Raw genomic sequence first — 14,943 nt, forward strand, 5'->3', positions numbered from 1 at the left:
AATTTCTAATTTTCCTTTATTTTATTTGGTGGACCTTAGCTGCCTAGTTGCTAGCTAAGCGACACCATGCATAAATATTCCCACGTGTGCCTTTATTGTTTTATATAATAAGATACATAATTTAATTAAATTTTATTTTCTAGAATGTTCATTTTTCACTATAGTAAATACTTATATAATTAAATTTTTCGATGTCGACACTTGGAAAAGTTTTTTTAAACAGGAACTATGCACATGGGCGGTCGAAAATATATTTATATATATATGATTAATCGTGACACGATGGTTTTCACTATTGAAGCATATTAAATTTTATTAGCTAAAAAACTTTATTACCAACTTTGATATGGAAATCTTGCTACCAAATCAATTTCATTACTTAAAAGAAAAATTAAATCATGGGCTTCCTTATCATAGTGGGTTTTTTCATTTACACTCAAAACAAGTTAAATTTTTTGAATATAATTTTTATTTTATATATAATAAAAATTTTGATAATATTTAACTTGTTTGCCACTTTTGATATTCATGCGTAAATCTCACGCCGTGGAAATTTTATTTTATTTTGTATAAAAAATTAAATATTTTATAATTATTCGTTTATTGAATAATTTATAATTTAGATTCTTTTCACGAGTTATTTGCATTTTGGGTCAATTTCGAACTATAAAGTAGATAAAAGAAAAAGAAATGGATTTTTTTTTTCTTTTTCCTAATTTTGGGATATTCTCAATCTTCTTCTTTCATCCATTGAAAGAAAAATAAATAATGAAAGGTCTATGAAATTTTCATAATCTTTTTCTTTAATTTTTATTTTTATTTTAGGCTTAATAAGCTAATTTCTTATCTTAATGTTATTCTTTATTCAAAGAATTATATTCGAATTCTTTATTTTTAAAGAATTAATTTATAAAAAAAATTCCAATTCAACTAATTCAATCAGAGAGTATTAAACTCTATTAAGAGTGTATTTTTAATTTAATAAGAAAATATTTTGTGTTCACTCATTGTTTAAATCTTGAATTTCATCCTTCCCTTCAAGCTTCATATGTAATTTTTTTGTTCTATTTTCTTGATTTTGGTATAATCTCATGAAACAGCAGATATTAAAACTGGTGACGAAGGGATTGTACAAAGAAGCACTCCATCTACACAGTCAACACCACAAAGATTCATTGCTTCCCAACAAATTCACGTTTCCTCCTCTTTTCAAAGCCTGTGCCAAGCTCAACTCGCCAATCCAGGGCCAAATCCTCCATACCCATCTCATCAAAACCGGGTTTTCCCATGACATTTACGCTGCCACAGCTCTCACTGACACGTACATGAAACTGCACCACTTTGAGTATGCTCTCAAGGTGTTTGCTGAGATGCCTGGCCGGAACTTGGCCTCGTTAAACACGATGATTTCCGGGTTTTGGAGGAATGGGTATTGGGAAGAGGCTTTGTTAGTATTTAAGGAGATGATTTTTGGATTGTCGAGGCCTAATTCACTCACTATAGCTACTGTTTTGCCAGCTTGTCAAAGTCTTGAACTTGGCATGCAATTTCATTCTTTGGCTGTTAAGTTGGGGGTTGAATTGGATGTTTACGTGGCAACTTCATTGCTGACTATGTATTCTAAGTGTGAAGAGATAGTTTTAGCCACAAAAATGTTCGTGAAGATGACCAATAAGAATGTTGTCAGCTACAATGCTCTTGCTACAGGGCTTTTGCAGAATGGGGTTCCACGTATGGTGTTGAACGTGTTTAAGGAAATGAGGGACAGTTCACAAGAAAAGCAGCCCAATACTGTTACTTTGGTTACTGTCATGTCTGCCTGTGCAAGTCTTTTGTATCTACAGTTTGGCAGGCAGGTTCATGGGGTTGTTATGAAAGCTGAGATGCAGTTTTATACTATGATCGGAACTGCACTTGTTGATATGTATTCAAAGTGTCGGGCATGGCGGTGGGGCTATGATGTTTTCAAGGAGATGGATGGAAACAGGAACTTGATAACTTGGAATTCAATGATTGCAGGGTTGATGTTGAACAATCAAAGTGAGATGGCTGTTGCACTGTTTGAGGAGTTGGAATTTGAAGGAATGAAACCTGATTCAGCAACATGGAATTCGATGATAAGTGGGTTTTCGCAGTTAGGGAAGGGATTTGATGCTTTTAAGTATTTTGAGAAGATGCAGTCTGCTGGTGTAGAACCGAGTTTAAAATGCTTTACCAGTCTTTTGCCCGCTTGTTCAGTTTTGTCTGCTTTAAAGCAGGGAAAAGAGATTCACGGGCATGCTACAAGGAGTGGCATTAGTAAAGAGGAGTTCATGGCTACTGCATTAATTGACATGTATATGAAATGTGGGCATTCCTCTTGTGCGCGTAAAATTTTTGATCACTTTGAATCAAAGCCTGATGATCCAGCATTTTGGAATGCAATGATTTCCGGTTATGGAAGAAATGGAGAAAATGAATCAGCATTGGAAATTTTTGACTTGATGCAGGAGGACAAGGTAAAACCGAATTCTGCAACTTTCATTTGCGTTTTATCTTCATGTAGTCACACCGGTCAAGTTGACAGAGGATTGCAAGTTTTCAGAATGATGGTTGAAGATTGTGACTTGAGCCCAAATCTTGAGCATTTTGGTTGCATAATTGATCTTTTGGGTAGATGTGGCAGACTAGAAGAAGCCAAAGAAATAATACAAGAAATGTCCGACCCTCCTGCTGCGGTTTTTGCTTCTCTGCTTGGTGCTTGTAGGTGTCACTTGAATTATGAGCTAGGAGAAGAAATGGCTATGAAGCTTTCAGAGTTAGAGCCAGAGAATCCAGCTCCTTTTGTCATACTGTCCGACATATACGCCGCAGTAGGAAGGTGGGGAGATGCGGAAAGAATAAGACAAGTGATAGATGACAGAGGATTGAGAAAATTCCCTGGATTTAGTTCAATAGCAGTAACATGAAAAGGAACAACTTCTGAAAAATGCTTTGATCCCACCTTATTCAAATACATTTCTGCATCTTCTCGGATTTTTCCAGGTTACTGGAAAAGAAGTTTCACTCCTCAACATTTGTTTCTCTGGAAACCGGATAGCTATGTGACATGGAAAAAACTCCCTCAATTTTGCTCAGTTGCAAGCGCACGAAAGGAAACAGCAAAATTCACTGGATTTATTTCAATTGACATTGCATGAAGAGAAGCTGCATATACAGAATAGATTGTAAACTGAATCAAATTCAATTACATCTCTGCATCTCCAAGGGTTGCGATTACAACAGAAACTTCAATGATTCAACATTTCTTTCACTGAAAACCCAAAGTAGCTATCGAAAAAGTTTGGGGGCTCAAATATGAAGCAAGAGATCACATCTCTGAGAGTAATTACACCGATAACTTCATATTCATTCTCAGCTACTACATAGATCCTGTGCACCAATTTGGTGGCAAGACTCTGGATCACACCACCAAGAGTTGAATCTACCTTGCATGTTATTGGTGGGGTGAGTCTGCCAAATTCTTGGCCCATTGAGACAACAGTATTCATGAAATCCTGCACGGTAAGCTGCCTGAAATCAAGAATCAAGCAGATGAAAGCATTGTTAAATCAACAAGGGTTGCGTGGAATATTCTTTGCAAGGTTACTAAATAATAATTTCTTGGAGGGAGAGATTAGGTAAGTATCTTCTGAAGTGATCTAAGCCACGTTTCTTCAGCAATTTAGCATATGTAATTTTTTAATGGACTATAATATACAAATAACAGAACTTATCTTTTAGCTTGGTTTACTGATTATCACTTCTTCTTGATAAAGAGTAGTTTTTCGTTGGGACTGATTGAAATATCAGCATTTAAATATGAGGTATGCTATGCAGTTCTAAAGCTTTATGCCTTTGCCTTGCCGTACCTGAAATTGGAGAAAAGTTCAGGTTTGAGCAGCAAGTGTCTGATGTCTCTTATGCTTATATTCCCAACAATCTTTTTGCTTGGCCCCTCTACAACCGGAAGACCACCAACTTGGTTGTCTCTCATTCTCTTGAATGCTTCAAGAACCAGGTCATCACTTTGGATGCTAATAACCTGGCAAAGTGCACACAGAACTAATTTAAGTTTCATATTGAGGGTAGCTTGAAAAATACTTATCAGTTATTTTGAGGTAACCAATAAAGTTTCACCTCATCAGGAGACATGAAAGGGAGTCCCAAATCAGAAATAGGCCGTGAAGATATACAGTCGAACCAGTCCCTCCCACTGCATCCTTCCAGACCTCCAACAACTGCAGATTGAGTGATGTAGTTCTTGATATCGGGCTTGCCTGGCTCAATTACAGGCACATTTCTCAGCTTATACTTAGAGAGTAGCAGTAGGACACTCAACATGGAACTGTCTGTTGCAACTGGAACGAAAGGAGCCCACCTGTATGATTTAACTATTGACCTTACCTGAAAGAAAAATACAATATCATGCGTTGAGTACCTTTCATGATGGTGTAAAAAGAAGACTAGATCATCATTCTGGTGTGTAATTTGTGTTTTACTTGGTCCCAATAATATATATATATATATATTATCATTCATAGAAAAAGGAAACTAAGGATAAAAGATTGACAAACGTGGCCTACTGCACCTGCAGAGCCAATAAAAATGAATATATAAAGGTAAATTGAACCAAAATTTTTGTATACATAATCAGCATTTCACCATAAAACTTACAGTGGTTGACTTGAAGGGTTCTTCTTGAAGGATGACTTTGTAAAAATCCTCGCCCAAGTTGTCAGCAGCTGACGGAGCATCTTTTCCTACACCTTGATCAGCTGCCACGCCACCAGCCACAGCAGCTCCTACTGCAGCAACAGTTAGTCCAGCAACTGCAGCAGGACCTGTCACACCCATTGCTATTGCTCCAAGAGCTCCAAGGGCTCCAGCACCTAAACCAGCAGCTGTAGCAGTGCTGGCTGATAAAGCAACGGCCGCAAGTTCTGCACTCTCTAGTACCCAGAGAATGATCGCTGAGTAATCTATAATTCCTAAGTACCTTTCTCTCCAGTCCAAGCTAGTTGCTGCATCTGGGTTTCTCACAGGAGCAGACAGAATGTTGCATTCTGATAGAATCTTAACGGCATCAGCAATTGTAGCTTCTGCTTCAATTTCAATCACTAGAAAAAGTATTGTCACCGCACAACTATTAGAAACTGAGGCATTTTCCATTACTGATACAAAGTACATGAACTTAAAATTGCTTAACTTCTAGATTCAACAAAGCTTTTATCATCACCTTTGCCACCAGGAACTTGTGGGAAAGATGAAACAGGAATCTTGGCAAATGCAGCTGTTAAAGTCTCCTGCAACGGTTGTGGTAATTTCTTCCTGGACTTTATTTTCTCAAAATAAGCATCACAACTTGAAAGTGCATCACAACTTGAAAGTGCTGAACTTTCACTGGCTTCTTGTGCTTGTGCCATCTCTACATCAATGTGCAGCATGATTAGCTCACTATCCCAATTTGTACCTTTTACTGTTTAGAATCAATGTATCTACATTCTTTTATATCTCAAAATGACTTCATTAACATCGAAATTTATAAAATCATTCATGTAATTTGCTTTTGGAGAGCCATTATATTCTTGAACCAAAAGACCAGTCAAGAATCATTAGTACCATAAAAATCTAACAGGGGTAAATATAAAAGCTTGATACTGAATCTATGGTAAAACTAGAAAAACTATGATCTGATATCTGCAGTGATAATATTTACACAAGAAAATGGTTTGGATATCAAAGCTAGATAAAAAAATAACACCCAAAACAAGGATTTGACATGATCTACCTGCAGATAAATTGCTCAGGAAATTGGGATCGGAATTCCACTTTTGAGGGCCGGGAAGTTCTCTGTTCATATTCTGGGGTGAAATTATTAGATTGAGTTATGCAGGGGCCTTGTAATGCCACGTGTAACCAGTTGACGCATGGCATACTTTGTAGGTTACCACGTGTTGTTTGAACTGGTCTGATGAGGCAAACATGGTGGGCCTCGGGCTTTTAGCATTACCAGGCACTGTTGCATGGATCTTCCGGGCCTGCCACTCCTGGGTTCCTGGGCTTGAATTTGTCTCTCTAGTCCGGTATATGATGTTCTTGTTAGTACTTGTTATTGTTGCTAATTGATTGTTACTGGTCAAAGACGTTTTGTTCTTTTTTTTCTCGATATTTTGAGGTAAAGTAAAATGTAAAGAACAAATAGTAAGAAACAAAAAGTTGATTCTTTGTGCAAAAGTTAAAAAACAAATAGTAAGAATTCTTTTTACTCTTTAGTCTACTCTCCCGCGTCTCCACTACATTAGCTTGTGGAAAGTTAAACACACACTAGCTTTTCCAATAGCCCATCACTTAATTTGATTGCTAGTATCTGCAGGCGGACCTGGAGTACTCTTGGACGTTGGAAATGGCAATGAATTAGTTGGGAACAGTAGTAAGCTTCCTTGCTTTTGTTGTTGTTGCTGAGAATTCACGGATGAAGACTTTCCCAGGTAGCTTGATGCACATCCTACTTCCTTGTCTACAGCTGCATGGTGCAGGGCTGTTCTCAGAGGAAGTGACTCACCCCACTTCGCTTCATTTTCACTATGATTGTCTAATATTGGCACACCACCTCCATTTCCAACGAAGGAGGTGAGGGCAGTCGCTAAGGCAGATCGAAAGCTTGGATTTGATGTAATCGCCTTGGTTGCAGCTGTTATTGTCTCTGATAAAGACTGCTGATGAGGAGTCTGGTTGGTCATTTGCATGTATGATTGGTACAAGTGTTCTTGAGGTGGTTGCCTTCCTAGATTATTCAATGGCCCAAAAAAGCTATTTTTATGGTTAGAAAGTGCCCCAAAGTTTAAGTGGCCTGTGTTCCAAGATGTTTGTGGGTTATTAATGGCGCCTTCTAAAGAAGAAGATGGTGAAGAGGAGAAGTTGAGACATGTCGATGAGTATCTGGGTGCATTTGAAAGTCTAGTGAAATATGAGGAGTTGGCTGGTGCAGTAAGATCAAGAGTGATAGTGGGGTGAGAATTGGTAGTTGAGATTGAAGAGTTAGGGAAATAGTGTTGATATGGCCTTGAATTGTGGGAGAAGTTGAAGTTTAGACCATGGAGGTGAGCAGCAAAAGATGTGGAGTTGGGGGCAGAAACTGAGGTCCCAAGGCCCGGTTGTGAGCTTGATGATTGAGACTGCAGCATGGAAGCTGCTGCAGAAGTGGTGGAAGCCATGGCTGTTGCACTTAGGGGTAGAGGATGGTTGTGGTTCCCTTCATATGTTGTGATCAAGATGGACATATCCTCAGCACATCTTTGTACCTGGCGTTTGACAAATTTAAGTTGAAGGAAACTGGTTAGGAGGCTGATGATCATATCATAACAATGAAATAAGCGCGCTGAAATTTTATCTCATGATAAAATTTGAGTAAATTTTTTGTTTGTTGTTTGTGATTTGAATTATAAGTTTCATAACTATAAAATAATTTTTCATAATAAAATAATATTATAAGATAAGAAAAAGTTCATGCATCAATCATATCTCAATTTTTGTTACCGTATCTATGATTGAATTTACTTCTTTAAAATTATATTGATAAGATAAATTTAAAATTTTGACCATTCTACAACTTCAACATCAACCTAAACAGCACTTTCAAAAATAAACAAAGCACGACATTAACATATATTTCACATTTACATCATGATCTTTTATTTCCAATTTCCATGATAAAAAAGGCTACATGCCAATGTCAAGCTGCTTTTAAGCTGTCACATGTAGTAAGAATATTAACAGAAGGTTATGGGCCCATTTTCTTGTGTGAAATGATGGCATTTGAAACTCCATGCATGCTAGTCTCAGCATTCAGATTTAAGTTGTGTAAATCAAAAAAAAAAATAATAATCATTCTGATCGCTTGGGGATCAGATTTTTCAACTAAGGCAGGCAGCTGATACCTGTTTCCTCACAGGACAAGTCGGTGAGACTGTGCAACGGTAGTATGCTCGGGGACATGGATTTCCTTTTGCTATTTTCTGTCCATATTTTCTCCACTGACACCCATCGTTCATCTGCATACACGAAATCCAAGAAAACACAATTTGGTAAAACAGCATTTTCCATGTTTTCCTTGCTTTTAGCAATAGAAAGTTTGCGCCATACCGTCGGAGTGTCACATCTTGCTCTGACAGAAACTCTAGCTGCTTTCTTGAACTGCATTTGCTCTTCTGCATCTTCATCCCCACTTCTCACCGTCTTGAGAATCTTACTTGGTGGCCATATCTCAGCTGGTTCCTCTTCCTCCTGTTTCCCGAAGCTAGTTTCAGGGCTTGGGTTCTTCTCGGTTGAACCAGCGGGCACAAATTTGCATTCCAAGCCAAGTGCAAGTCCTTCATTACCATTCGGTTTCTCATCTTCTTTGCCATTATTACTCAGGTTGCTGCTCTTTTTCTCTTCTTTCTTAGACTCAGTACCCGAACTTCTCCCCAGGCTAAGGAAGACAAGATCATGTTCTTCATTTCCTTGATGGCTTGGGGCTGTCTCGGTGGACTTCTTCGCTTCTTCTTCTTGCTGAAGAATGTCACGGAAACGCATATGCAAAGACTGGTAGTCCTTCATGATTTGGGATAGTAACAGTCTTAACCTTTCATTCTCTTCTTTAACCTCTCCCATCTTGGCTTTGGCTGATTCAAGTTGATCCTCCTGCAGAAACACAAATTATTGTGCTTCTCAACTCTTAATGCATAATCATAAAGAATTATTAATGCTCCTTTACTTTAACTTTTGTACCGTTAGCGATATTTACCATATGCAATAATATTTGTATGACTTGAAAGAATTTAATTTGTTTAAAATATGAAATTTTTTTATAATATAAATGTTCAATGCTTTTTAATATAAAAAATTGAAAAAATCATGAAAAATAAATTTATAATATAAAATTGAGACATTCAAAAAAAAAATTGACAAAGAAAAAGAGATGAGGGAGTAAATTTTGTAGAATCACATACACAAATTTGAACAACAAAGTTGATTTTTCATTTTTCTTTTGTAAGGATCAATGGCACAAAAAGAATAAAAGGAAATACTTGGTGGATTCAGGCTGGTATTCAAGAGAAGACGAGGAACACCATCCATATATGAATATGACTTGGTGGGGGCGACTCATGCATGTTTGCTCAGGTCTACCACATGGCTTGGGTTTCAATCATGTGATCAAACATTGCTGCAGGCAGATAAATTGAGAAAACTTTTTCCCAAGCTTAATCTAATCTTGACCTGATGCATGCATGATGAGATGATATATAATCCATGAATGTGCATTAGGAATCAATCGGAGATGCAGTCATTGTTAATTTAAACATATTGTTTTGTTTCCCCTATGGTATAAAAGAATTAGCATGATGATCAGCCAAGCAACTTGCTGACAGAGAAAAAGAAAGATAAATCAATTTCCTGAATGAAGGTGCATGGAAGTGGTTGAGCATATATTAAATGTTCAACAAAATTCAGTATAAAATAAACCAATTTCTGTGTAGTTGCTTTATTTTATATATATGAAGTTCTTAGGTTCCTTTAATACCTCCTTGATGATTGAATCCTTTTTGTTTGGTGAAGGAGGCTTGGATCTGTCATCTTCTTGCTTGATTTCCCTTTGATGTTCTCCCTGCACACATTCACAATAAATTAATCTCCACGCATGAATACTGAGTCATTAAGGAACAAATGATGTATTTACATACATACAGAAGAAAGATTTATGATCATTTCAAATTCCTCAGAGTCAAACAATCTAAAAACCCAGAAAAAGAATAGGAAATGTCCCATTAATTTTGAATTTGTACTGCCAAAACTATGAAAAGCATACAAAACCCAGTACATATCTTAAATCAAAAAGTTCTTTGATTGATTAAGAAATCAGGCTTAAAGATTGAGTTTCAGTTAAAAAAGCAAGACTATTTTTTCTCCAGACAAGCCTTATTCAAGCATAGCTAGCTTGGCAGCCACAAGCTCACCTTGTTGGTTTCTACAGAAACATGATCACCTTCTCCACCGGGGCTGCTGCCAGATTTGGTTATCTTCTCCTCAAACACAACATTATTTCCAAGAGCAGACTTCTCCAAATTATTCTCCATTAATTCTTCAATGGTTTCTCTAGCTTTTCAATCTCCGAAAACGTCAGAACAAGGGACATCTTATATAAGGAGGAGAAGCAGCCCCAGATTTTGACTAGACAAAATAAAATAATACAAACCACGGTTCTTATCTTTCTGTCTTTTGCTACTCATTGAGAAATGTCAAACATGCGAGCGGCTTGATATCTTCTCTTGTACAATCCAAGAAGCAACTCTTCCTTTCATTTTCAATACTCTTTTTTTATTGGTTTTTCCAAATAAATCATTTTACTCGGTTTGATAAGAAATCTCTTATTATAAAGTCTGAGTTTACGGTAGTTATATCCGGGGTAAGTAGTTTGGATTTAAAACCGTGAGATAAATAAAAAGTTTTTAATGAAATTAATAAGTTAAAGACGATTATCGTAGGAAAATTTATTTAATTTTTATAAAAATGAACTCTTTTTCTATATTTTGTTTGTGTCAAATTTTTGACATAACGAAGAAAATTGTATCAATTTGCTAATACTAATAGAATTTAGTTTTGATTGAGATGAAGAAAAACAATTGTTAAATTTTCAACGTTTTAATGTAGAAACCAAAACTCCGTACGTGAGTTGCATAAAATGTCATGCGACCACCGAATTCAGCAGCCGTCATTTTGACTGTGGTGACCATGTGGGTCCCGACAACTGGGCAAACAAAACCTTAAAAGTTCTTGAGCTACTAGCCAATCATTGACTGCCACGTCATTCAATCACGCGAACAATGCGCTCCCTTGTTATGGCTTGACCTGACCGTATTTCAAGTATACACTCTGGATGTTCCTGGATGCAGCAGTCGACATGTGGCACTAGCTAATTATTTTTGGGTTGAATTAGATAATAAAACTAGGGTTGCGTCCTTCTGGATGCAATTTTTGGTAGGTTTATGTTTCCTGTCCTAATTTAAACCAATCATTAAAATTAAGACTGGTAAAAATAAATTAGGTTACTTGCGTATTTAAAATATGATATATGATTTTTTATTGTAATTATATATAATATATTTGTTAATATTGAAATTAAAGTTTTACTTGGTAGTTTCGTGTAAAATTTAAAGTTCAAATTGTTGAATTTGAAACTAAAAAATCAAGATAGTTACTTGATAGATGTAGTCAAGTGTCAACCTTGAATTTTTTATATTAATGGAAATTATATATCCGTCGAAGAAATAAAGTGAAGTTTGCAATTTCATTAGGTTGAAAATTTTGAACGTGAAGAGGAAAAATCAAAGCAAATGGAGGAATTAAAAAAAAAAGATCTCGGATATATCGTGAATTATTTAATTATGAAAAGTAATTATTTCCAATCTTATAAATCGTATGTTTTTTTATTTTAAAATTTTAATCCAATAATTCAACATTAGAGTCATGGGGGCATCCCTCGTCTTAATATATTTATCAAAAGAAATTGAATGTTTCTATTGAAAGGAAAAGAAAGGACCGTCAAAGGTTGGACTTGTTCTCAATTAATTATGATATATATATACCGCAAATAATATGCCTTTCACAAGGATATGGAATTATGAAAAAGAAAAATTCAATTAAACTGAATGTCAATGAAGCAATTACAAGGAGCATTACAACAAATCCACAATGGAATTCTGGCTTAAAATAAGTGACAAATTCAACGTCCATGTTATTATTATTATTTTAATTAAAAAAATTTTAAAAAATAAAAACAACGATGAGGATTCTAATGAATGGTGATTTTCATACATACACACACTCACATATATAAATCTGAGTTTATAGGTTAAGCTATATGTTTAAATTCATGGAATTTATCCAGCATTTAGGTAAATGATTTTGAAAATCTATTTTATTATTTTTGCTTCTTTTAATTGTTGATAGACATATATAAATCATAAATATAATGCCATTAAATTTCCCAAAAAACTTTATAAATAAATGAACGGTCGCATTAATAAGCACAATCTAAAGGAGAGATTTAAGATTTAAGATGTTATATATAATTTTCTATGAAAAATAATTTATTAAAATGTGGTCGGCAAGGACGATGAGATAATTTCAGATAATTTTTAATAGGGTTGAGAATGACTGCATATAAAATTATTGTGAAATTTTTTGTCAATCTATATATATATATATATATATATCTATCTATATAGTTGTTGATATATAATTGGTCTTGGCATTTTAAATCAACAAATAAATAATTAATTGTCTATCAATGGCTAATTAGATTAATTAATCAATAATTATTGTAGCTCTCCTCGTAAAAGACAAATAGAGAAAGGTTTAGTTTTTTGATTAATTTGTTCTGCTAAACCTATTCATTCCATGAGGATACCATAGGTTATTTGTCTTTAATGAAGAACCACTTTTGACATATATATATATATATATATATAAATGGTCTAGCATATTTGATCAAATATTTTGTGTTGGAAGAATGTCAATGATCTTATACCGAATTAATAGTATTTTTTAAAGGAGTTTTTAGATAGTATTAATTTTCATAATCAAATTAGTTTTTTAAAAGTTAAAAAAACCAATAAAAGAAGAATATATTTTCTTACGTAATTCGATTAAAAATTTTGCAATTATCATATTCGTACCTAAATATTATTATTTACGTATAATTTGATAGTATTACATATATATAAATATTGTTATTTAGGTATATATGTATATATATATATATATATATATATCTTTTTATTATATTGAAGTAACCTAAACCCACCTTGACCTCCTTTCCTGGATTTTTTTTTTTATTTGAAAAACCTTCCATTAATTCCATCCATCTTTTGTAGCTCAAAAATTGAAAGAATAAAGACCCAAAAGGTTTATACAGAGGATTGGGTCATCCTTTTTGGTCATCTCTAGTTTTGATTTAACCCTGACTCTTCATTAGATAGTTAATTATTAATCTATATTTAATGCTAACATGTTGCATTTTTTATAAGCATGATTACCTCAAAGTCCAATTAAAACAAGAAATAGTATAATCTTTTTTTTCTCTTTTGGCTTGCAAAATCTAAGGGTTCAACTAGTTATAAAGAAAAGAGGAGAGACGGTGTTAACAGCTCAATCAGCAAATAATATATATGAAGGTCTACATGCATTTAAAAAGTAATCATATACTCAAATCTCAATCAAATTGCAAGAGAAAAATTAATTAAAAAACAAATCAAGTTGTAATTATAATAAAAATGAAGTCAATGGATGCTGATTTGAGTAGTTGAAACAAGTAATTTTTTTTTCTTTTCTCTCTTATGCTGAAGTTCCTTTTAATTAGATTGACCTCAACCAATGTATATAAAATTATAATTTTAATATATATTAATTCCAACTTGATGACCATCATTGGATCATTTTTAGCTGTCATTGATTGTTTTATTTTCGTGTAAGTTTTAGCTTTATTCTTGATGTAGAAACTTTCCAAAAGTTTACTTTTTGTATATGATAAAGGAAAATGCTAAGTTGAAGGGTTTGATTTCGATGTTGAAAGACATCATATAATTTTGATTTTAAAAATAAATAAATAAATAAATCAAGATATCATGAATATTTTAATGTGAGATAATAGTTAATTTAATCTCTAAATTTAAATTAAATATTTCAAGAATCCAATTAGGATTCTTCATATTATTATTTTATTTCATATATGAAAATTTATTAATTAGATCTTGAATTAAATTGGAATCTTAAGTTTCAATCATCGGAAAGTCTCATATGCATATTGAGTATGAAGAATTTTTTATTATTTAATTTTTATTATATAAGGTAACCCTCTTCCATCTTATAATATAAATTTGGTAACTAATCTGCAATTAAAAATGAATTCTATATGAAAATGTGCGATACTTCATACAAATATTAAACTAATGTAATATAACTATTTGTTGACATAGGACAGAAAGGAAATCAAGATTTTTGTTTATTGGTCCACCTAAGTCATTATTTATAAGGAAGTCTATTTGGTTATTGCAATCTCAAGACGTTTTTATGGATCAATAATTGAAAACAATATCTTTAGTCAATTTGTTAGACCGTCATGCTTAAGCCAAAACGGCAAATTAAAGTATTATATAGCTAATGTTTTTACTAATTACACAGTTAGCAGAATGTGAAAAAAAAAAAACCGAGTAACATCACCTAAACAAACTGGAAAAATATCTAAAAGTGTGATTTTAATTTGTTGATTGATTTGTTTGCTTCGTAATTCTATAAAAAGAATTAAAGGATTAATATTTTAATAATAAGTGTATACTCTATTAGGACTTGGTGTATTTATCATATGAACATAAATCGATGTTAGGCATTTTTTAGCTTGTTATTTTTATTAAAAAAAAATTGTCACAAGCTAAATTTATCTTGTGAATATGGAATTTTTAAATAGTTGAAAACCTTTATTTTGTTTTTAAAAAAAATCTTTTACCTTTTCCTCGTAATTGTTTTAAATCTTTGCAGTTGAATACGCCCAACGTTTTTTGACCAATCTAGTTGAGTTGTTGGTTCTATACCATCAATGTAGAAATGTCATGCTCGAAGCAGCTAATGCCACTATTTGAGCGGTTCGTCTAATACAAAATCTAATGATGGATGGCGATTTTCTTGTCTTCTGACAAAGAATCTTGCCAATAGCGAGAGAAGAAAGAACCAGCGGTGTGGGCGAGAGTTGTGGTCGTGGTCGGGAAGGGTTAAGGTCAAGACAGGGGTCGCAGTGGAGTCTTCACCAACATAATTTTTAAAGTACTCATCCTTGGACCAAGGAGAGAATGAAAATGGTGGTAATGCTGGTGGGGGAGAAGGAGTAAA

General features: G+C 34.0%; 3 protein-coding genes across 3 annotated transcripts; 1 reads left to right on the plus strand and 2 right to left on the minus strand.

Moving 5' to 3' along the window:
* The first annotated feature begins 997 nt into the window (after window positions 1–997).
* LOC18610471 (Pentatricopeptide repeat (PPR) superfamily protein) lies at window positions 998–3,875 on the plus strand. The gene has a single exon (XM_007046141.3). The coding sequence runs from the start codon at window positions 1,092–1,094 to the stop codon at window positions 2,946–2,948; it is 1,857 nt and encodes a 618-aa protein (XP_007046203.3). The 5' UTR covers window positions 998–1,091; the 3' UTR covers window positions 2,949–3,875.
* On the minus strand, window positions 3,137–5,965 carry LOC18610472 (Cystathionine beta-synthase (CBS) protein). Its single transcript, XM_007046142.3, has 6 exons — window positions 5,810–5,965; window positions 5,258–5,446; window positions 4,696–5,138; window positions 4,159–4,425; window positions 3,891–4,063; window positions 3,137–3,552 (listed from the first exon to the last, which is right to left on the minus strand). The coding sequence occupies exons 1-6, from the start codon at window positions 5,877–5,879 to the stop codon at window positions 3,270–3,272; spliced, it is 1,425 nt and encodes a 474-aa protein (XP_007046204.3). The 5' UTR covers window positions 5,880–5,965; the 3' UTR covers window positions 3,137–3,269.
* Window positions 5,966–6,220: 255 nt separating this feature from the next.
* On the minus strand, window positions 6,221–10,176 carry LOC18610473 (WRKY transcription factor 72A). The gene is made up of 5 exons (XM_018116203.2): window positions 10,017–10,176; window positions 9,584–9,667; window positions 8,164–8,703; window positions 7,959–8,072; window positions 6,221–7,322 (listed from the first exon to the last, which is right to left on the minus strand). Exons 1-5 carry the CDS (start codon window positions 10,134–10,136, stop codon window positions 6,366–6,368), a joined length of 1,815 nt encoding a protein of 604 aa, XP_017971692.2. The 5' UTR covers window positions 10,137–10,176; the 3' UTR covers window positions 6,221–6,365.
* Window positions 10,177–14,943: the final 4,767 nt, after the last annotated feature.

Source organism: Theobroma cacao, chromosome 2 (genome assembly GCF_053813885.1).
Source record: "Theobroma cacao isolate CCN51 chromosome 2, ASM5381388v1, whole genome shotgun sequence".
NCBI classification, from domain to species: Eukaryota; Viridiplantae; Streptophyta; class Magnoliopsida; order Malvales; family Malvaceae; genus Theobroma; species Theobroma cacao.